At 43.8% G+C, this 24,004-nt stretch overlaps 1 protein-coding gene across 5 annotated transcripts in view; it reads left to right on the top strand.

Annotated features, from left to right (window-relative positions):
* GRIK1 (glutamate ionotropic receptor kainate type subunit 1) overlaps positions 1–24,004 on the top strand; it is a 581,617-nt gene that overhangs the window by 302,575 nt on the left and 255,038 nt on the right. For all 5 annotated transcript variants that reach the window (XM_040338856.1, XM_040338854.1, XM_040338852.1 and 2 more), the window contains exon 4: positions 18,945–19,126. In XM_040338856.1, coding sequence (XP_040194790.1) covers positions 18,945–19,126 — 182 coding nt within the window. The remainder of the gene's footprint in view (positions 1–18,944; positions 19,127–24,004) is intronic.

The raw sequence follows: 24,004 nt of genomic DNA, 5'->3' as shown, positions 1-24,004 counted from the left end.
GCGGCTCGGTGGAGGTCTCTTCTTTCCGACCATTGGGTTTGTGAAGTTGTTTCCTCGGGGTACAAGATAGAGTTTCTATCTTGTCCACCAAACAGATTCTTTCCTTCCAACCTCCAGCTTCCTCCGGAACGCCGGCTGGCTCTGGCGAGGCTGTCCAGGATCTTCTGGTCAGGGGAGTGATTGTGCCAGTTCCCTCGCAGGAACGGTTTCAGGGGTTTTACTCCAATCTGTTTGTGGTCCCCAAGGAGGAAGGGGTCCTGGACCTCAAGGCCCTCAATTGTTTTGTCAAGGTGCAAAAATTCAGGATGGAGTCGATTCGCTCGGTGATAGCGGCACTCCATCAGGGGGACTTTATGGCGCCTTGGATATTATGGACGCGTACCTGCATGTTCCCATTTGCACAAAGCACCAGAGATTTCTGCGATTTGCGGTCGGGGAGGACCACTTTCAATTTGTGGCCCTCCTGTTCGGTCTGGCATCGGCACCACAGGTTTTTACCAAGGTGCTCGCCCCGATACTGGCCCTGCTAAGGCAGCGAGGGATCGCTATCAGGGGATATCTGGACGACCTTCTCCTGAGAGCTTCATCAGGCTCAGAGTTCGAGGGGGACGTGTCTATCACGTGTCAGACTCTCCAAGAGTTTGGCTGGCTTTTGAATATCCAGAAGTCAGTGTTAGTTCCGTCCCAGAGGCTGGAATACCTGGGACTAGTCCTAGATTCTGCGGAGGCGCAGGTTTTCCTCCCGACAGAGAAACTGAACACCCTGCGATCTAGGAGAATTTACCTTAGTACGTGGAAGGCCTACATCTCTATGTGTGAGGAGATGAGGTGGCACCCCCGTACATACGCGGTGTCCCGGATTCTGCTGTTTTTACAGCGGGGAGTGGACCAGGCTCTCGCCTTGAGTACGGTTAAGAGTCAGATTTCTGCTCTGGCTGTTTACTTTCAGCGTCCCTTGGCAGCGCACTCCTTGATACGCACGTTTGTGCAGGGGTCCGGCATGTGGCCCCTCTGGTGCGCCCTGCACTGCCCCCATGGGACTTGAATTTGGTCCTCTCAGTGCTTCAACGAGCTCCCTTTGAGGACATTCAGAAGATTCCCTTGTTGACTCTGTCACAAAAGGTGTTTTTTCTGGTGGCGATTTCCTCGATCAGACGGGTGTCTGAACTGGCGGCCTTGTCCTGCAAGGCTCCCTACTTAGTCATCCATAAGGATAAGGTGGTGCTGCGTCCGCAGCCTTCTTTTCTCCCAAAGGTTGTTTTCGGCCTTTCACATTAATGAGGACATTGTTCTTCCATCCTTATATCCTCAGCCGAAAAACCCGAAGGAGGCCACTTTACATTACCTGGATTGGGTTCGGGCCCTTCGAGTGTACTTGTCAGCGACGGCTCCGTTCCGGAAGTCAGACTCACTGTTTGTGTCGGTGTCTGGTCCCGGAAAAGGTCTGGCAGTCTCGTCGGCCACCATTTCTAGGTGGATCCGACAGGTTGTGCTTCAGGCCTATGACTATGAAGGGGCAGGCGCCTCCCTTTCGGGTCACGGCGCATTCGACCAGGGCGATCGGTGCCTCTTGGGCTTTCCGCCATCAAGCCTCTGTACTACAGGTGTGTAAGGCAGCGACCTGGTCGTCGGTCCACACTTTTTCAAAATTTTACAAGGTGGATGTGAGTGCATCTTCTGATGCCTCCTTCGGCCGCAGGGTGTTACAGGCGGCAGTTTAAGGTTGGAGTTCCTCCGTTGAGTAACTCCGGTTTTTGTTGGGGTGAAGTTTGGTTTGCTGTGTTGTTTTCCCACCCCTCAATTTTTTTTGACACTGCTTGGGGACGTCCCTAAGGTCAAGGCTGCTGTGTCCATCCATGAACGTAAGAGAAAATAGGATTTTTGTACTCACCGTAAAATCCATTTCTCTGAGTTCATGGACGGACACATCACCCACCCCTCTTTTGTTTGTACTGCTTGTTACGAACTGAGGCTGTTAACACAGGGTGTGGGTTATACCCGGGGAACCACGCCCCCTGGGAGGAGCTGCACTGAAGAAAAGTTTTTAACAATTTAAGTGCTGTGTTTCTGTTTCTGTTGCTGTGTTTCTGCCTAAACCTCTCCTGGAGAAGAGCGGTTATAACCCTAAGGTCAAGGCTGCTGTGTCCGTCCATGAACTCAGAGAAATGGATTTTATGGTGAGTACAAAAATCCTATTTTTTTTATTATTAATTAAAATCAATTTTTTCCTAAAAAATTGTGTTTGAAAAACTGCTGCACAAATACCATGTGATATAAAAAAATTAAAACGATCACCATCCTATTCCCTAAGGTCTTTTCTAAAAAAAAAATGTATAAATGTAGCATTACCCCCGGAGGAGCTGCTGGTTGTTTTGGGTGGCACATTTACCTTGTGGCTCTTCCGAATTCCTAGGGGTGAATGGTGCATATAGCAGTAGTAAAGGAATGTCCGCAACAAGCGTCTTTGCTGTGCTCTTTATTACCCAGCCGGGTAAAAACAATGAACTGGTGATGAAAGGGATAGAGTTTGTAGGAAGCTGGAGAACAGCAGATTCAGGCATAGTATTTGGAACAGTCCTTCTCCTATATGTAACACTTTCCGTACCACTCCTGCCTGAGTGGGTTTAGTGTACCCAGACAGGCCCCTCTCACTGAACTGGCAGCCGGAGTATCACTCGAACCTTTATTTATTATTAAATTATTTTATCCAGGGGCGGTGTTAGGCTGTGTGGGGTGGAGCAGAAGGGGGGTATTAGTCAGAAGTTTTGAGGGGAGGGCTCAGTCAGAGAAGCAGAGCGGAGGAACTTCCCACCCTCCCGCCCTACATGTGGTGAGCTTTTACTGGTTGGGATCTAGTTGTCTCCGAGTTGGCGGTTTTGCGGCTGGAGGCTGGTAAAGTGACTAGCAGGTACCGTTCCTGGGTGGGGGGGGGGGTTTATGCCCATTCGGACCTTGCGGCCCTAAACTGTCTGGTCTGATTATGTTATTATATGTTAATTATTGGTTATTTATATATTGTTTAATCAAAGGCTGCTATGGCCAATCACTCGGTGTGGTGTGGTTACTACAGAAAAGTTTTTTTTTATTACCAGGCTTATTTAATCCCATAGTCATGATTCTGCAATGGTGACTGGCTTTTGTACTATTTTGTACTGTAGAATTGGTTAATAAAAAAAAAAAATCACTGTGCGGTAGACGTGTGATGTGAACAATTAGAGGTTCCCGGGGGTTTCTTCAGCAGTGATCAATGTTTCCTTTTCCAACTCACAGATAATAAAATAGTGACCCCAATGAATGTATTCGCTATCTGTAAGGCAGGCATTCTTCCCACTGACCACCAATGTAAGGGGCATTCTTCCCACTGACCACCAATATAAGGGGCATTCTTCCCACTGACCGCCAATGTAAGGGGCTTTCCTCCCACTGACCACCAATATAAGGGGCATTCTTCCCACTGACCGCCAATGTAATGGGCATTCTTCACACTGACCGCCAATGTAAGGAGCATTCTTCCCACTAACCACCAATGTAAGGAGCATTCTTCCCACTGACCACCAATGTAAGGAGCGTTATTCCCACTGATCACCAATGTAAGGAACGTTCTTCCCACTGATCACCAATGTAAGGAACGTTCTTCTCACTAACCGCCAATGTAAGGGGCATTCTTCCCACTGATCGCAAATGTAAGGAGCATTCTTCCAACTGATCACCAATGTAAGGAACATTCTTCCCACTGATCACCAATGTAAGGAACATTCTTCTCACTGATCACCAATGTAGGGACATTCTTCCCACTGGCCACCAATGTAAGGAACAGTCTGTATTGTGGTTTGAAAACTGTCACATGTCATTAAAAAAAGTATCGGTAATCGGTATCGGCGGTACTTGTACTCGGTCTTATAAAAGTGGTATCGGGACAACCCTAATATACAGTGTGTGTATATATTTTTTATATATATATATATATATATATATATATATATATATATATATATATAGGCCCGGATTCAGAAAGGACTTACAACGACGTATCTCCAGATACACCGTCGTAAGTCCAAATGTGCGCCGTCGTATCTATACGTGTATTCTGGAAATCAGATACGCCTGAATTTTGCCAAGATACGACCGGCGTAAGTCTCCTACGCTGTCGTATCTTGGGTGCATATTTACGCTGGCCGCAAGGGGCGCTTCCGTAGATTTACACGTCGAATATGCAAATGACCTAGATACGCCGATTCACGAACGTACTTGCGCCCGTCGCATTAAGCTACGCCGTTTACGTAAGGCGTACGTCCGGCGTAAAGTTACCCTTGCTATATGAGGCGCAGGTAATGCAAAGGTATGGACGTCGGAAACGTCGAAACAGCCGTCGTATTTTACGTCGTTTGCGTAAGTCGTAAGTGAATGAGGCTGGGCGTAGGTTACGTTCACGTCATATGAATTGAGCCGGCGTATCTTAGGGAGTAAATTCGACGTGATTCTGAGCATGCGCGCGCATTTGCCGTTCGTTCGGCCATGCATTTACATGGGGTCACACTTCATTATAATACAACACGCCCACTGCCTTACTACTTTGAGTTAGGCGAGCTTACGCCGGCCCATTTACGTTACGCCGGCGTACATATGGGAGCAAGTGCTTTGTGAATACTGTACTTGCCTCTCAATGTTATGACGGAGTAGCGCATATGAGATGTGCTACGCCTATCTAAAGATGCGCCGATCTCTCTGAATCAGGCCCATAATTTCTATCTGGAGTAGAGAGTTGCCAAACTAATTTCAACTTTGTCTTGCATTCTTGCATACAAAAACAATAAAGTATCGGAAGTAATAGAACGTCTGTCAGTTCTTTTTTGTATCCCAATTGGAGAAATTTACCCTCACTTCTTTTTGGAACAGGCAGTGTTGGTAAGTGCAGCCAAAATTACAAACAAACAAAAATCAACACATAAGACATAGCTTACAATCAGTAGGATGTGTCCCATGTGCTGATTCCTCTTCTGTTAGCCCTAAGGCCCCGTACACACGAGGAGACATGTCCGATGAAAACAGTCCGCGGACCGTTTTCATCGGACATGTCTCCTGGGAGCTTTTGATCTGATGTGTGTACACACCATCAGACCAAAATCCCCACGGACAGAGAACGCGGTGACGTAGAAGACACCGACATTCTCAAACACGGAAGTGCAATGCTTCCACGCATGTGTCGAATCAATTTGACGCATGCGCAGGATTTCGGGACGCTGGTTACACGTCATAACCAGCGGACATGTCCGATTAGGTGTACTAACCATCGGACATGTCCGACGGACATGTTTCCAGCGGACAAGTTTCTTAGCTTGCTAAGAAATTTTCGTCCGCTGGAAACCTGTCCGCTAGGCCGTACACACGGTCGGACATGTCCGCGGACCAGTTTCAGCGGACATGTTCGACCGTGTGTATGCGGCCTAATACAATTAAGTGGCTGTAAACTGTATCTTAAAAATACATTTAATTATTTAATCATTTGTTTTAGAGCTTCATAAATTAGTGAATTTTATATCTGTGTGGAGTTCATCTTTAATAATAAAAAAAAAAGGAACTTTGATAGGATACATTCAAAAGGTTTTCATCATTAGAATAATCTACTGGATAGACATTATAACCTTGGAGACATGAAAGTGGTGCCAGGGAGCCCATACTCCTTACAATATTAGCTTATCTGCCTGACTCTGAACTCTGATGTTAGCTATAATGTCAAGGTAGAATCAGTGGGCAATAAAAAAAAACAAAAAAACATTATTTTGATTTGTTAATTTATGAGATTTGCAATTTGACATGACTTGCATTTCCCTGTACACGGATTATTATATTTGTAAATGTTAATGGTAAGATTTAAAGGACATGTGAAGAATGAGCTAAGGCCTTCTCTAGACCCAAACTCAATTAAATATTTTTCGTAGGCTGATTATGCAGAATCATTGCAGATTTTTGAATGCTTATCAAAATCCAGTTATTTCATTGGATGAATGCAATAGAAAGCCATCTTGTACTATTGTTACTGACATTCATAGGGTATAGGTAGCCACTTAGGGCTCATTTACACTTGCTTTGGCTTCAACACACATTAAAGCTTCTCCGGCTTCAACAAGCTTTTATGATGTGTTTTTGATGCTTCGATGAGGCTTCACTGGTTCTCTTTTGAAGCTTTTTTGAAGCTTGGCAGATGCCCTGTGTGTGCGGTTATATCTTACACCTGCAATTTCTCCAAAACAAAGCGAAGCTAAAGCTGAATTGAAGCCTCTCAAAAGTCACAGGTACTATAAACAAGCTTCAAACAAGCTTTGCCATAGACTTCTATAGAGGCTTTGAAAATGCTTTAACCACTTAAGGACCGCCCACTGTATACAGTTGTATTCAAAATTATTCAACCCCCACTGAAATTGATTGTTTTGCCCAGTTTGACATTGATTTTGATCATCCTGTCATCCTGCTTACAATTAAATCAAAGAGGCACGTGTAGGTCAGACAAATATAACATAACATTTATAATGAAATAACCACAAATGTCTTTTCTGTGCTCACATCATTATCAGTTTTATTCAACCCCCCAATTGACATTCAATCTTAGTACTTGGTACAACATCCTTTTACAGTTATAACAGCTTTTAAACTTGAAGCATAGCTTGACACAAGTGTCTTGCAGTGATCTACGGGTATCTTCGCCCATTCGTCATGGGCAAAAGCCTCCAGTTCAGTCACATTCTTTGGCTTGCGCACTGCAACTGCTTTCTTTAAGTCCCACCAGAGGTTCTCAATCGGATTTAAGTCTGGTGACTGCGATGGCCACTCCAAAATGTTCCAGCCTTTAATCTGCAACCATGCTCTAGTGGACTTGGAGGTATGCTTGGGATCATTGTCCTGTTGAAAGGTCCAACGTCTCCCAAGCCTCAGGTTTGTGACGGACTGCATCACATTGTTATCCACTATCTCCTGGTACTGAAGAGAATTCATGGTACCTTGCACATGCTGAAGCTTCCCTGTACCTGCAGAAGCAAAACAGCCCCAAAGCATGATTGACCCCCCGCCATGCTTCACAGTAAGCAAGGTGTTCTTTTCATCAAAGGCCTTGTTCTTCCTCCTCCAAACATAGCGTTGATCCATGGGCCCAAACACTTCTAATTTTGTTTCATCAGTCCTCAGAACACAATCCCAAAACTTCTGTGGTTTGTCCACATGATTTTTGCATACTGCAGTCGACTCTTCTTATTCTTTGGAGACAGCAAGGGGGTGCGCCTGGGAGTTCTGGCATGGAGGCCTTCATTATGCAGTGTGAGCCGTATTGTCTGAGCAGAAAGAAACTTCAGTACCCACATCTGACAAATCTTTTGTCAGTTCCTCAGCAGTCACAAGGGGACTTTTCTCCACTCTACGCTTCAGGTAGCGCTCAGCAGTCAAAGTCAGCATCTTCTTTCTGCCACGACCAGGTAGCGTTTCAACAGTGCCCTTTGGCTTGAATTTGCGAATGATGCTTCCTATGGTGTCTCTTGGTATGTTTAACATCTTTGCAATCTTCTTATAGCCATTGCCCTTCCTGTGAAGAGTAATCACCTCTTCTCTTGTCTTCCCGGACCATTCTCTTGACTTCACCATGTTTGTAACCACACCAGTAAATGTCTAGAAGGAGCTGAGTATCACAGTCATTTTAAAGCTGCCTGATTGGTGCTTATTAGGCTTTATTGCTGCTCCCTGACATCCACAGGTGTTTTCAATACCTGATTGAAAACACTTCAATGAACCTCTGTTCTTCAGAGTGGTAGTCTTTAAGGGGTTGAATAATTGTGTAAATGAAGAATTCACAAAATAAACATTTACTACTGTATTACAAAACCAATTGATGTCATTTTAGTTGCATATGGTTCTTTAAGAAGTCGATGTAGGATTTCATTCTGAATACAATTACAAATGTACTTAACTAAATTCCCTAAAACCCTTTACAGCATTGGGGGGGTTGAATAATTTTGAACACAACTGTATATAGGTCCACAGAATGGCACGGCTGGGCAGATGGACGTACCAGCACGTCCTGTCCATCTACCCAGCCGTGGGCTGCGGGCGCGCGCCGGCGACCCGGTCCGAAGCTCCGGGACCGTGGGACCTGCGGACCCGATCGCCGCTGGGGTCCCGTGATCGGTCCCCGGAACTGAAGAATGGGGAGAGCCGCGTGTAAACACTGTTCACTGTGGCGGCATCATCGATCGTGTCATCCCCTTTATAGGGAGACACAATCAATGACGTCACTCCTGCAGCCACACCCCCCTACAGTTGTAAACACGCACTAGGTGAAATATAACCCCTTCAGCGCCCCCTGTGGTTAACTCCCAAACTGCAACTGTGCAATTGGCTGTTAAAGCGACGCAGTGCCGAATCGCAAAACCAGGCCTGGGCCTTTAGCTGCATTTTTGTCCGGGGCTTAAGTGGTTAAAGCACCATTAAGTGCTAGTTTACACTGGCTTCAGAACAAGGCTTCAGACACACTTTGTTAAAGCTCTCTGAACACCAGTCAAAGCCCCATCACTAGAAAAAATGGTTAGCTTACAGTCCTGTTTACACCTTGCTTTTTCTTGGTACTTTGATGAAGCTTTGGTGGGGTTACAATGAGCCTTTGGTGGGGTTTCAGTGGGGCTTCAAGCAAGCTTTGCCATAGACTTCTATGGAGGCTTTGAAGATGCTTTGAAGCATCACTAAAGCTACATGGGGTATAATTTTTGAAGCAAAGCCAAAGCAAAGCAAACACAAGGTGTAACAGGACTGTAAGTTAACTATTTTATTTAGTGGCATGAGCTTTGACTGGCATTGAGAGCTTTAACAAACCGTGTCTAAAGCCATGTTTTGAAGAAAGTGTAAACTAGCCCTTAAAGTGTTGCTAAACCCACAACTGTAAAACCAGTCTGTATATGTAGTACAGCACGCTTGTTTTACTCACTATGGAACCTAAGGGGTTAATCCTCTGCATTGCGTAAACATGCTGTTTGATCCAGTGTCCCCTAACCATCTCCTGATAAGACAGAGCCTTCATTCGGTCAGGGGAGAATGAAAACTCCTCCTACAAGCTTTAACTAGGCACTGATAGAAGTCACAGGACTGCTATATACTGCAGACCTCAGTATCCTAGACCGCTGAAACATGGAACATGGAGTAGAAGAACCTGCAGGGACCAGCCTAGCTGCAGGAGGAGCGAAGGATCGGGTAAGTAAATCTTCTGTTTTTGTTTCCCAAACCAAAACAAGCAATTAACCCTTGCAGTATAGGCACAACCCCACTTGCAAGGAAGGGACCATTTTGTAGTTGCCTGAAGTTGGGCTTTAAAGTGTATCTCACCAAAAACACATGTTGCGCTAATTCCAATACATCAAATAGAAATAAAAAATGTGACTTAAAGAGGTTGTAAAGGTCAATTTTTTTCTCCTAAATAGCTTCCTTTACCTTAGTGCAGTCCTCCTTCACTTACCTCATCCTTCCATTTTTTTTAAATGTCCTTATTTCTTCTGAGAAATCCTCACTTCCTGTTCTTCTGTCTGTAACTCCACACAGTAATGGGAGGCCTTCTCCCTGGTGTGGAGTGTCGTGCTCGCCCCCTCCCTTGGACTACGGGAGAGTCAGAACGCCCACTAACACACAGCTCCTTTCTCTATCTGCAACGTAGAGAGCATCCTGACTCTCCTGTTCGCCCCCTCAAGGGAGGGGGCGAGCATGACACTCCTCACCAGGGAGAAAGCCTTGCATTACTGTGTGGAGTTACAGACAGATGAACAGGAAGTGAGGATTTCTCAGAAGAAATAAGGACATTTAAAAGCAAAATTGAAGTATGAGGTAAGTGAAGGAGGACTGCACGAAGGTAAAGGAAGCTATTTAGGGGAACATTTTTTAGAATAACAAATTTAAACAAAATTGTTCAGGATAGCTGGTAAAGCCTTCACCCGAGAACACAATGCAGGCTTACTAGATAACTGTGACCTTCTAACTAAAGAAAGGTCAAGGTGCGCATCAATATAAAGGTTTCACAATAGTCTCCTCTTGTATAATCCTCCAAATCTTAGTTCACCTTCAAAAATCCGAAACCTGGATCATCTTTATTAACCCTCCATCAATATGACGCCTACAGGGAATAGAAGTAAACAGCCCAACATAGTGTAAAAGCAATAAGATGTCCTTTATTTTAAAATAGGAATGAACTCACAATGTGAACAAAAATAACAATGTTGCAATTGCGCTTTAAAAACCAAATTTCCAGCCGTTAAAGCGGGGGTTCACCCAAAAATAGATTTTTAACATTACCTTCAGCCGAGTTGTCCTAATGACAATCGGCTGTTTTTTTGTTTGTTTTTCCCGTACATACCGTATTTCACCGCCGCTTCCGGGTATGTCTTCTGCGGGACTGGGCATTCCTATCTGATTGACAGGCTTCCGAACGTCGCATACAGCGCATCACGAGTTGCCGAAAGAAGCCGAACGTCGGTGCGGCTCTATACGGCGCCTGCGCACCGACGTTCGGCTTCTTTCGGCAACTCGTGACGCGTTGTATGCGACGGTCGGAAGCCTGTCAATCAGATAGGAACACCCAGTCCCGCAGAAGACATACCCGGAAGCGGTGGTGAAAATACGGTATGTATGAAAAAAAAACACAAAAACAGCCGATTGTCATTAGGACAACTCAGCTGAATGTAATGTTAAAAATTAATTTTTTGGGTGAACCTCCACTTTAAGAAAATGGCTTCCTGCAGACTTCTGGTTTACGCAGTGACGTCACAGCAGGCTCCGCCCTACGCAATTCGTCGCACCTGATGACTTTCAGGTGCATGGGAGTGTATCTAAAGGCAAAATTTGGCAATTTACACTTTACAAAGGGAGTTTTCCCTTATCATAGTGAATGTGGTTAAAAATCACTTTGCTAAGAATGTCCGATCACATGCAAGAGAAAAAACAAAAAACAAACAGACAGCACAGCTTCCCCAAATTCACGAAACTAAGGAAAAAATCCAATGAAAAGTGAACGCTTATTTTTTCTTTAGCGGGTCAACTCTTTTGCCTTGTTTTTGTTTTTACTTGTTGTGCCAATAGCCCTGATTTGTACATGGTACGCTGTTGTCCACTACTGAAATAGTGCATTTGTGTTCTATTCAAGATGAATCGTAATGTGCCGCACCATGGCGTTGGGGTAATATACCATAAAATAACATGCAATGTGCTATGGACCTCTAGAATAGTGTTTCTCTTGCCTAAAGTTGGCCATACACCCATTGTCTTTAGATCTCCCTTCTCATTGGATTACCTTTATATAGGCTATCCCTTCTTCAGTCCATCATGAATGCTGCTGCCAGACTCATCCACCTTACCAACTGCTCAGTATCTGCTACCTCTCTCTGCCAATTCCTCCACTGGCTTCCGCTCACCAAAGAAATTAAATTCAAAATACTAATAATAACCTAAAAAGCCATCCACAACTTGGTCCCCAGCTACATCACTTACCTTGTTCTCTTCGTTCCTCCCAAGACCTTCTGCGCTCTAGCTCCCTTGTTACCTCCTCCCATGCTCACCTTCAGGACTTCTCCCGAGCCTCTCTCATCCTCTGGAGCTCCCTACCCCAATCTGTCCGACAATCTCCTACTCTGTCAACTTTTACGCGATTCCTGAAAACCCATCTTTTTATAGCAGCCTATCCCACCTCCACCTAACAACTGTACTTTAAATTTCTCCATCAGCTTATCCCCCACAGTTATTACCTTTTTGTATCACTTGACCCTCCCTTTTAGATTGTAAGCTCTAAGGATCAGGGCTCTCTGATTTCTCCTGTATTAAATTGTTTTATAACTGTACTGTTTGCCTTCACGTTTTAAAGCTCTGCGCAAACTGTTGTCGCTATATAAATCCTGTATTATAATAATAAGAATCTTCCAAAAATGATGTATTATGAAAACCTACCTGACTAGATACTGATAGAGTGGATTGTTTGGGTTGAGCTTCAACTGAAAAAAAATTGTTAGAGCTGAAAAAAATTGAATAGAGATTGCACATATCGGCCTAGATTCAGGTAGGGCGGCTTTACATTGTGCGGGCGTAGCGTATCTTATTTACGCTACGCCGCCGCTACTTAAAGAGGCAAGTGCGGTATTCACAAAGCACTTGCGTCCTAAGTTATGGTGGCGTAGCGTAAATCAGCCGGCGTAAGCACGCGTAATTCAAAGTAGGCAGGTCATGGGCGTGTTGTATTTAAATTAAGTGTGACCCCATGTGGATGCATAGCCGAATGAACGGTGCATGCGCGCGCATGCTCAGTATCACGTCGTATTTGCGCCCAAATATACGCCGGCTCAATGCCTGTGACGTGAAAGTAACCTACGCACAGCCCCATTCACGTACGACCTACGTAAACGACGTAAAAAGATACGCTTGTCTTGTTCCGACGTCCATACCTTGCATGGGCTGCGCCACCTAGAGACCAGCTTTATCTTTACGCAGGTGTATGTCTTACGTAAATGGCGTAACTAATTGCAACAGGTGTACGTATGTTCGTGAATCGGCATATCTTGCTCATTTTCATATTCGACGCGGAAATCAACGGAAGCGCCACCTAGCGGCCAGCGTAAATATGCACCCCAAGATACGACGGTGTAGGAGACTTACGCCGCTCGTATCTTGGCCAAATCTATGCATAACTGATTCTATGAATCAGGTGCATAGATACGACGGAGGCCATTTAGACTTACAACGGCATATCTGGAGATACGCCGTTGTAAGTCTTTGTGAATCTGGGCCTCTGATTTTAAGGTGAACTTTAGGCCTCGTACACACGATCGGTTAACCAGAGGACAATGGTCTGATGGACCGTTTTCAATCGGTCAAAACCGATCGTGTGTGGGCCCCATAGGTTATTTAACCATCGGTTAAGAAAAAGCCAACTTGCTTTAAATTTAACCAATGGATTCTTAACCGATAGGTCAAAAATGATCGTTAGTAGGCACAACCATCGGTTAAAAATCCACGCATGCTCAGAATCAAGTCGACGCATGCTGGAAGCATTGAACTTCATTTTTTTCAGCACGTCGTTGTGTTTTACCGCGTTTCACCGCGTTCTGACACGATAGTTTTTTTAACTGATGGTGTGTAGGCACGACTGACCATCAGTCAGCTTCATCGGTTAACCGATAAAAACGGTCCATCGGCCTGTTCTCATCGGATGGACTGATCGTGTGTATGAGGCTTCAAGCTTGCCATGTGTTGGCTACAAGCCAAAACAATTTTCATACATTTTCCTTTTATTTTTTTGCATATTTAAACAATATAAAGCTTTTTGTTATGAATATATATAATAAGTGAATATACACAATGGGCCAGATCCACAAAAGAATTATGCCAACGTATCTCTTGATACGCCGCGTAATTTCAAACTTTGCGCGTCGTATCTTTGTTTTGTATCTTCAAAACAAGATACAACGGCATCTCGGCTAGATCCGACAGGCGTACGTCTTAGTACGCCGTCGGATCTAAGCTGCAATTTTTCGGCGGCCGCTAGGTGGCGTTTCCGTCGAAATCCGCGTCGAGTATGCAAATTAGCTAGTTACGGCGATCCACGAACGTACGTCCGGCCGGCGCTTTTTTTTTACGTCGTTTGCGTTCGGCTTTTTCCGGCGTATAGTTAAAGCTGCTATTCTGAGGCATACTCAATGTTAAGTATGGCCGTCGTTCCCGCCTCGCATTTTGATTTTTTTACGTCGTATGCGTAAGTCGTTCGCGAATAGGGATTTTCGTAGAATAACGTCACCGTCCTAACCATTGGCTTGTTCCGGTTTCATTTCGAGCATGCGCACTGGGATACCCCCACGGACGGCGCATGCGCAGTTAAAAAAAAAACGTTGTTTACGTCGGGTCACAACGTATTTACATAAAACACGCCCCCATCACAGAGATTTGAATGCCGCGCCATTACGCCGCCAAAGATACACTACGCCGCCGTAACTTACGGCGCGGATTCTTTGTGGATTTAAAAAAAATATATAAGTTGCGGCGGCGTAGTGTATCTTAGATACGCTGCGCCCGGTGCAGAGGTACGTGGATCTGGCCCAATATGTACAAATACAATCCGTGAATAAAAGCGAGGTGTGCTGTTTAGTAAAGCAGAAAGAACAAACAAAGAAGCCCAAAGTAACCAATCAGATTTCAGAATCCTTGGAAGCACAAAAAGAATTTTGATTACTTGCCTTGAACTCCTCCACCGTTCCTCATTAGATAACCCTATGTGTGAGACATGCACAGCTTTTTTATTTTTTCTAGATAAAGAAAAAAACAAAAGAACATAATCAGGAAAGATCTTTCTCCCATTCTCTTTTATGAAATGCCGAATCCGAGGAACAAACATTTCAGGCAAGATCCTTCAGACTCACAATTACACAGATAAAGTCGGCTGATTTGCATATAACACATATTTCCCCTAATTTGCATAAGACATTATGTAAACACCTGCTGAATAGGTTTTTTATTTTTTTCTTCTTCTTCTTCTTCCTTTCGTTGGCAGATTAGCCCAATCTTCCATTCCATCAAAGCGTGAAAAAGTACTTTTTGACAAAGTGCATCATTTCATGCTCGCTGCAGTAACAGAACCCCAGCTAATGGATTTCATGCAGATTCTCACAGCTTTATGCCAGTGGAAACAGATGCTGGCGACCGGAGAAAAAGCTATTAGGATTTCATGCACATCAATATCCAATAAGTTGATTAGTTGCCTGCCATTCTCTGCTCTTTGGGTTGTGTGGTGTGTAAAAGGGTAACAGGTCCTCTTTCCTCGCAGATTTCGTTTTTGTTTTTATTTCATTTATTATTTTATTCAGTTTACGCAGCACTTCACATATGTATTGTACATTTATATCAGTGCCTGTCCTTAAAGGGTCACTAAAGGACTTTTTTTTTTCTTTAAAATAACAAACATGTTATACTTACCTCCACTGTGCAGTTCGTTTTGCACAGAGTGGCCCCGATCCACGTCTTCTGGGGTCTCTCGCCGGCATGGTGATGAGTCCTTGCGGGCGCGCTCCCGTGATACAGCGAGCGGCCATAGCCGCTCACTGTATCACTCGGCCCCGCCCCTCGGCACGCCGCGTCACTGGATGTGATTGACAGCAGCGCCAGCCAATGGCTGCGCTGCTCTCAATCCATCCGCTCTAGCCAATCAGCGACCAGGCTGAGAGGCGAAGAGGATCTCGGGACGAGCGCGGGACATTCGAGGGGTCAGGTAAGTAAAACGGGGGCTCAGGGGGGGCCGTCATCATCAAATGTTTTTTCACCTTAGTGCATAGATTGCATTAAGGTGAACATTTTTTTTCCTTTACAACTCCTTTAATGAGCTTACAATCTAAGGTCCCTAACTCACATTTATACATACGCATACTAGGGCCAGTTTAGACAGGAGCTAATTAAAGCAGTTGTAAACCACTACAGTCTGCCGGGATACCCGCGATCATGTCACGGTGAGGAAGAACGGGGAAATGCTAATGTAAACAAGGCATTTCCCCAGTCTTACTAGTGACAGGACAGTGATCACCGTTTCCTGTAATCGGAAGCGGTGATCACTGTCGTGTCACACACAGCCCATCCCCCTACAGTTAGAAGCACTCCCTAGGGCACACCTAACCCCTTCAGCGCCACCTAGTGGTTAACCCCTTCACTGCCAGTTTCATTTTCACAGTAATCAGTGCATTTTTAGAGCATTGATCGCTGTAAAAATAACAATGGTCCCAAAAATGTGTCAAAAGTGTCTGATGTGTCCGCCATAAAGTTGCAGTCACGATAAAAATCGCTAATCGCCACCGTTACTAGTAAAAAAAAAAATTATAATAAAAATGCCATAAAATGATCCCCTATTTTGTAGATACTGTAACTTTTGCGCAAACCAATCAATATACGCCTATTGCGTTTTTTTTTACCAAAAATATGTAGAAGAATTCATATCGCCCTAAACTGAGGATTTTTTTATATATATATATATATATATATATATATATTTATTTTTTTGGGGAATATTTATTATAGCAAAAAGTTAAAAATATTGTTTTGTTTTCAAAATTGTCGCTCTATTTTTGTTTATAGTGCAAACAATAAAAACCGCAGAGGTGATCAAATACCACCAAAAGAAAGCTCTATTTGTGTGAAAAAAAGGACGTCAATTTAGTTTGGGAGCCACGTTGCAGCGATGTAGTGCCAAATCGCAAAAAGTGGCCTGGTCTTTGGCAAGCAAAATGGTCCGGGGCTTAAGTGGTTATATGTGGAAAGAAAAATAAATCGCGCTGACCCCCTAACCGTGTGGTGTAAATAATGAAAATTAGGTCAAATAAATCACTAATCAAAAAATTACCCAACAGTAGTGAATATAATAAAGAACATCTACTCATGTTAATGATATGAAGTGAGTTAAATATCTAGAAACAAACGTGAATAGTCCTGTGAGGAATAAACAGGTTATAAATAATATGAACCAAGGAGTATAACTCAGACATTAATAATACAAAGTATCTTTAAAAAGAATAACATTCATAAGTGATTATTATTGATGAACACCAAATAATAAACACAAATATCTGCAGGTATTTTGAAAATCCGCACTATGGTTCTTAAAGACAGGGCAGATGGAGATATTTTTATGCCAAATTTTGGCAACCTATGACTGATTTGCTGGACCTTCATAGGGCATGCGCGGGTGACGTCACCAGCTGCATCCAGGGGGCATAATCTCCTAAACTATGCACATTTAGGAGAAATTCATTTTACTTACAGGTAAGCATTATTATACTGTAGGCTTCGCTGTAGGTAAAAATCACAAAGCACACTTTACTACCACTTTAACCTACCAACATGTTTTTAGTGGCTGGGTCTGCTAGAGCCTCATGTTGTTTATTCGATACAGGTACAGCTTGCGATCTAAGGTCCCTATCTCACATGCATACTACAACTAATTTAAACAGGAGCCAATTAACCTCCCAGCATGTCTTTTGAATGTGGGAGGAAACTCGACATGTGCACTGCCGAAAAATCCTACTGGAAACTGGAGCACCCAGAGGAAACCTACGCAAGCACAGGGAAAAAATGCAAACGCCATGCAGATAGTGTCCAGGTTGGGATAATACTGCTGCGCTAGTTCCCTAAGGATTCTAGAGCTGCAACGCAGACATGCTAACTAACTAGTAAGCCACTGAGCTGCCCCTATTGAAAGTGCAAAGGGCATATATAAAACCCATTGGCTTCTATCAATTTGCACTTGTTGTTACAAGTCTGTATTTTATGTATATAGTTTATTAAAGTGCATTATTCCTTGTATAATTCACCAGCTTGGTCCAACCAAACTATTTGAAGTCACAAGAAACCTGGAGTTATACTTTAAGGTAAACTGTGAGAAAGTTTGCCAGATAGTGATGGAAGTTTATTAAATGACTTCATTTGTCACCTGAAATTACTATTCCCTGAAGCAGGGGTCTTAAACTCAAATTACCTGAGGGCCACAAGACAAGTTTTCATATGCCATGGGGGGCCGCATGCAAACTTTCAAACTTCAAAAACAACAGTACTGGTGTCAGCGAACACATTATTAATCCCCAGCACTGGTGTCAGCGAGCGCATTATTACCACCAGCACTGGTGTAAGTCAGGGTTTGACAAATTTGCTTGGAATCTAGGAGCCAGCTAAAAAAGTTAGGAGCCAGAAAACGCACCCCGTCCCGACGAGCTTGCGCGCAGAAGCGAACACATACGCGAGCAGCGCCCGCATATGTAAACGGTGTTCAAACCACACATGTGAGGTATCGTCGCGATTGGTAGAGCGAGAGCAATAATTCTAGCACTAGACCTCCTCTGTAACTTAAAACATGCAACCTGTAGATTTTTTTAAACGTCGCCTATGAAGATTTTAAAGGGTAAAAAAGTTTGTCGGCATTCCACAAGCGGACGCAATTTTGAAGCGTGACATGTTGGGTATGAATTTACTCGGCGTAACATTATCTTTCATAATATTAAAAAAAATGGGGATAACTTTACTGTTGTCTTATTTTTTAATTAAAAAAAGTGTAATTTTTTTCCCAAAAAAGTGCGCTTGTAAGACCGCTGTGCAAATACGGCGTAACAGAAAGTATTTCAACAATAGCCATTTTATTCTCTAGGGTGTTAGGATAAAAAATATATATAATGTTTGGGGGTTCTAATTAGAGGGAAGAAGATGGCAGTGAAAATAGTGTAAAATGATATTAGAATTGCTGTTTAACTTGTAATGCTTAACTTGTAATACCAACGGCAACCACCAGATGGCGCCAGCTCACATCTGGTGGTAATAACTTGTAATACCAATGGCTCACCACCAGATGGCGCCAGCTCACAAAAAAAAATGTTTTTCTTTTCCTCTTTGCTCCCCCCACTTCCGCCCTGCCTGCGGGCCATTTATAACTGGTCCACGGGCCGGTACTTTGAGACCACTGCCCTGAAGTGTATTTTTGTATTAATTCAATCCTGTCCTCTATCAAATTTAAAGATGACCCTATGGTAATCATGTTTTTTTTTTGTACTGATTGATTTTTTTTTCTTGATTTTAAAATAACTTTTATTTAGACCTTTCCCTTTAAACATTCCTCGTTGTTCTTCTTTCAGACTAAGTGCAAAACCTCAGCAATATGGCAGGAGCTGCACTTATTTTTGTTTCAGTACACAGACACGGAGCATAAAACACCCTTATAAAAGAACATAAAGTACTTTGAGATGCAAATGACTTGACTTGTTCTACAAGACCACATTAAAACTTGCATATAAACTTCCCAACTTTACTTTTTTTAACAAAGGCGGCTAATTAGTTTGTATGGAGCTATCTGGAGCATCTTTACTATCTGGTTATAAGAATTTTACCGTCCAACTAATTTCATTTATTATTTTCTCCCTTAGGTTTAATCCGTCTGCAGGAACTCATCAAAGCTCCATCAAGATACAACATCAAAATAAAAATTCGCCAATTACCCTCAGGAAACAAGGACGCTCGTCCTTTGCTCAAAGAGATGAAGAAAGCCAAGGAATTCTATGTGATATTTGATTGCTCGCATGAAACCGCGGCTGAGATTCTCAAACAGGTAAGTGCACAACTTTTTTTATTTTTGAGCCTTCAAAGTTGTAGTTCTGCTTACACATAGCACATCAAGTGGAAACATAACAAAATGTTTTTCGGACTCTTATCACTTTTGTAGTGAAAAGTTCTTTAAAATGACTTCGTTCTGGATGAGCAGGCCAATTTTCATAGTTGGATAGGGCATATGCAGCATACTTTCAGGTACGTTCTTACATTTTAATCCAGTTTGAGATTCCTATGAGTTTCTTGGCAGGTGCTTCTGACCTCCTTCTAATTTGCTTGGGGCCCATATACACAAGCCCTGAATCTGCTGGATTCAATATCCACCAGTGTCCATAATAGCTAGATCTTTGCAAGTGATATACTACACTATACAGCTAGCATTCCCATCAAGAAGTGTGTTACCAGCCCCAAACTGTGGTTGAATGGGTGCTTTAATGGCTTTAAGAGCCTCTGTCATGAGGAAAGAGGGCCAAAGTGCTGCAGATTTTAAGTGAAGGCATTTAGAAATGCCTGAAAATCCCTGCACTCAAACTGCCCAACCATAGCCAAATGTTGGGCTGTTTTTACAGACAAAATACCAACACTTTGCGGTAATGTTGGAGCTTGTCCTGTGCCCACACATTCCAACTGGCCTATTACCAGCACATACCTGCACCCAAACACTCCTACCTCAATCTTCCTACACTATTGGGTGTGTCAGGCTGTTTTGAAGAAGAAGGCTCTGATACTTCCAGGTTGGGTTGGAGCATCCTGCAATCCCCTGCATCCCATAGACTTCCAATGGCCTATCAGTATGATGGACAGCTCCTAGGCATTTAAAATGCCTGAACATCCCTGCGCTCAAAACCATCCTACCATAGTCAAATGTTGAGCTGTTCTGAAGGACAAAGGTTTTACACGTCCAAGTTGTGTTGGAGTTTCCTTCTATGCCCCGCAGCCCATCTATTCTCATTGACCTATCGCCATGATGGTCCGCTTCACTAGACAAGCAATGTTCAAGTGGTAAATAGGGGTGGGTACATTTTGGCAATAACAGAAAGTGGTGACGCTTTGCCTATGACTGACAGTTGTCCATGACAGGAAGGTTTGGGAGGCTACTTGGTTATGTCTAGATACCTGTACTTCATACAGCAGTGTCCCCCCTTCCTCCTGGTGACAAATTATTTTCAAAAGTTTTTAAACCAAACCATGCCTGGAAAAAAAAAATTACAAACTTACCTGACCTGCTGCCCATGCCACCGAACACCGATCCGATCTTGAAAAATCTTTGGCTTAAAGTGGTTCTACACCCTGTACAACCACTTTTACCTACAGGTAAGCCTAGATTAAGGCTTACCTGTAGGTGCTCGAAATATCTCCTAAACCTACACGGTTTAGGAGATATTTACAATAATAGACAACGGCGCAGGCGCACTTTAGAAACGGTGATTGTGTAGTTTCTAAATGAGATCATGCTGTGACTAGCAGCTGCCACGCGCATGCCAATCACAGCGCCGGAGCCGCAGTACCCGTAAGTAACTCCGGGACGACATGTCGCTGGCCGGTGATGTGTCAGGCACCGTAGCGGGGGCTTCGATCCTAAGTGAGTATTACATAAGGAGCTAGTATGCTAGATATACGTAAACTGAAACTTGCAGAAGTGATGAACTCCAGCTCTCGTTGGTTCCTCCTTTTTAAGTCAATGTCACCATTGTATTTGTGGTGGTCAGAGGGAGGAAATAGTGAGAACTGTAGGAGTCTCTAGAGATTGACACTTCCAAAAGTGTTGGATTCCCTGCTGACTTGAGCGGAATACTCTTCAGGATTGGAGTGGTTTTGGTAGAAGAGAATAAAGTACACTTTTCTTTTACAGGTATGGTTAAAGTAGAACTATAGGCAAAACTATTTAATTTTTTTTTCATTTTGGATAGAGTAAGGGAGGGTCATAACTCCTGTTAGTTTAGTATTTTGCTATCTGTGTCCCATTGAGGAGATTTCCCTTCACTTCTTGTGCCATAGCCAAAGAGAGAGTGAGAGGAAATCCCTGAAGACTAAGGAAATCCCTTGGGGACCCCCAGGACTCCTGAACTAGTGTAGTGTCCTCTTTGGAATATTTCCGCACTACTACTTTTCTAGGGGAGGGGGGGAACCCTCCTGAGAGCAGATATAACAGCAACTGATAGACATGGCCCAGATGCTGTAATGGCAAGGGGGTTGTAGGGAGGTTCCCAACAATAACACGGCATCCACTGAGCCCTGCAATACCCATATAGTGGAATAGTATACATCTTGTATAAGTTCAAAAAAGGAAGGACCAAACAGAAACCAAGGGGTAGTTAATTTGAAGGGTGGCGCAAAAGGGAAAGGGGTCATGCACACAGCAGGTTGAGAACTAAAGAAATGCCGGAGTAGACTTGGGGGGAAATAGGGCAGGAGGTTAGAGGCCAAGAGGGGTGGGGGGAAGGAGGGGAGGGAATAAGAGCTCAGGAGCATCAAGGCTGCCTGTTATAAGTGACAAAGACTGGCTGGTGGGAGAGTCGGGAAGGCATTGACAGCCACAGTTCCAGATTTTGAGGAGCTTAACATGGGAGGCAATTGTTCGTTAAGCATCAAAGCGGTCATATGATCTCTCACCACTTGGAAAAGAATAGATGGTTTCTTCCAGGCTCGGAAAAATTGTTTTTTTGGCTGAGAGAAACAAATGGAAAGCGAGCTTCCACTGGTGAGTGAACAAACCAGGGATAGAACAATGTAATAAGGCAAACTTGGCTTCCTTCGGTATGGGCAGATGTTTTAAATAGTTTTTAATATAGCAATCAGGTTTTAATCTGCAGTGGAACTTTAATTATTTTATATATGGGGCAGGGTAACTTTCAGAAAGCTTCTTGATGCTGGCTGAAAGCATTGCACATATTTTGTTCAGACTAGGCTTGACATGTGGAACAAGGCTTACAGAAGAGAATGCACAGACCAATCCCAGAAAACAGGAACACTGATGAGTGCTATCTAGAAAAATACTCAGTCATTCCAATCCCCCATGCTTTATTTCACAGCAAACACATTATCCAGTGCCAGGAAGAACTTAGAGACCCCCGAGGCCTCAAGAACACTGATGAGTACTATCCAGCAAAATACTGAGTCATCCTGAGTCCCCCATGCTTTATTTCACAGCAAACATTATCCAGTGCCGGAGAAAAAAGTAGAGGCTCCAAGGCCTCACAACTTTCATTCTTCTGCCTATTATCCTGCCACCAGATCACCCAATACAAAATAATTTTATTTCATCACTCACTTCAAGGGTTACCTGTCTGTACCAGTTGTGTGGGGTTTAAAATCTCTATCATTAAAAATCCCCATTATCCTGTACCTTTACAGGATCCCATTTATCTCATCCATTAAGGAACTCCCCTACACAGGAGACTAAGCAAGACTGTTAAATGTCTTTGTCTTCAGCTTCCACAATGGAGTCTTGATGGCAGAATTTTTTTTGAAAGGGAAAGTTAAATGTTGCGGCGCTTCCTTTGATCCCTTGCTGAGTAGTTTTACATTTATAGAAATACTTAAAATAATTGCCCAAATGATGAGGTTTGAAAAGCCTGATTGAGCTTAAGTGTCCATAGTGGAAGCTTCAAGGCAGAATCCTGAATACTTTCCTGGCTCAAATAGAAAGGAGCAAGTATTCTTTGTTCCTCGTCTTACACAAGGGGTATTATGAACGCCTGGCAAAATATGAAAAAAAAAAAAACACTTATTTCAAGTGTCATTTAATCATTCCAGTAATAGGCCTGTGTTCCTGGTCACCTCTATGTATCTATCCATCTATATATCTACCTGTATCTATCTGATAGATAATAAAGTTTGACAGTACATAGATAGATACAGTAGAGAGAAAATATGTATATTAAAGCGGATGTGCCACGGGAACAAAATATTAAAAGCCAGCAGCTACAAATACTGCAGCTGCTGACTTTTAATATTAGGACACTTAGCTGTCCTGAAATCCAGCGCCGATCGCAGCAGAGCACGAGCGATCGCTCGTCACTCTGCTGCTCCCCCCGCCATCCACGCTGAGGGAACTAGGAAGTGAAGCGCTGCGGCTTCACTGCCCGGTTCCCTACGGCGCATGCGCGAGTCGCGCTGCGCCCGCCGATTGGCTCACACGCTGTGTGCTGGGAGCCGATTGTTCCCAGCACACAACGGGCGACAGACGGGATGTGACGGAATGCCCGTCTTTCGCCCGTAGCGTGTGGCCGGAAGTGGGTGCAAATACCTGTCTTTAGACAGGTGTCTGCACCCCCCTCCCCCCTGAAAGGTGTCAAATGTGACACCGGAGGGGGGGAGGGTTCCGATCAGCGGGACTCCACTTTAGGGTGGAGAACCGCTTTAACAGATAGATTGATGTATAATACTCTATAAATTATGGGCCAGATTCACAGAAGAAGTACGCCGGCGTATCTACTGATACACCGGCGTACTTTCAAATTTTGAATCCTCAAACCAAGATACGACGGCTTCTGGCTTCGATTCGACAGGCGTACGGCTTCGTGCGATCGTAGGGTACTTCGGCGCCCGCTGGGTGGAGTTTGCGTCGTTTTCCGCGTCGGGTAAGCTAATTAGCTTTTTTCGGCGATCCACGAAGATACACGCGTCCGTCGCAATCTCTTACGTCGTCGCTAGTCGGCTTTTCCCGGCGTATAGTTAAAGCTGCTATTTCGTGGTGTATAGATAGACCTGCTATGTTAAAGTATGGCCGTCGTTCCCGCGTCGAATTTTTAATTTTTTTTTTTTTGCGTAAGTCGTCCGTGAATAGGAAAGGATGTAACTCACGTCTACGTTCAAAAAATGACGTCGGTGCAACGTCATTTCACGCAAAGCACGGCGGGAAATTTCAAAACGGATC

The sequence above is a fragment of the Rana temporaria genome, chromosome 2 (genome assembly GCF_905171775.1).
Source record: "Rana temporaria chromosome 2, aRanTem1.1, whole genome shotgun sequence".
Taxonomy (NCBI): Eukaryota; Metazoa; Chordata; class Amphibia; order Anura; family Ranidae; genus Rana; species Rana temporaria.
Note: the sequence above shows the minus strand (reverse complement) of the source record. Positions and strands in the feature narration are given on the sequence as shown.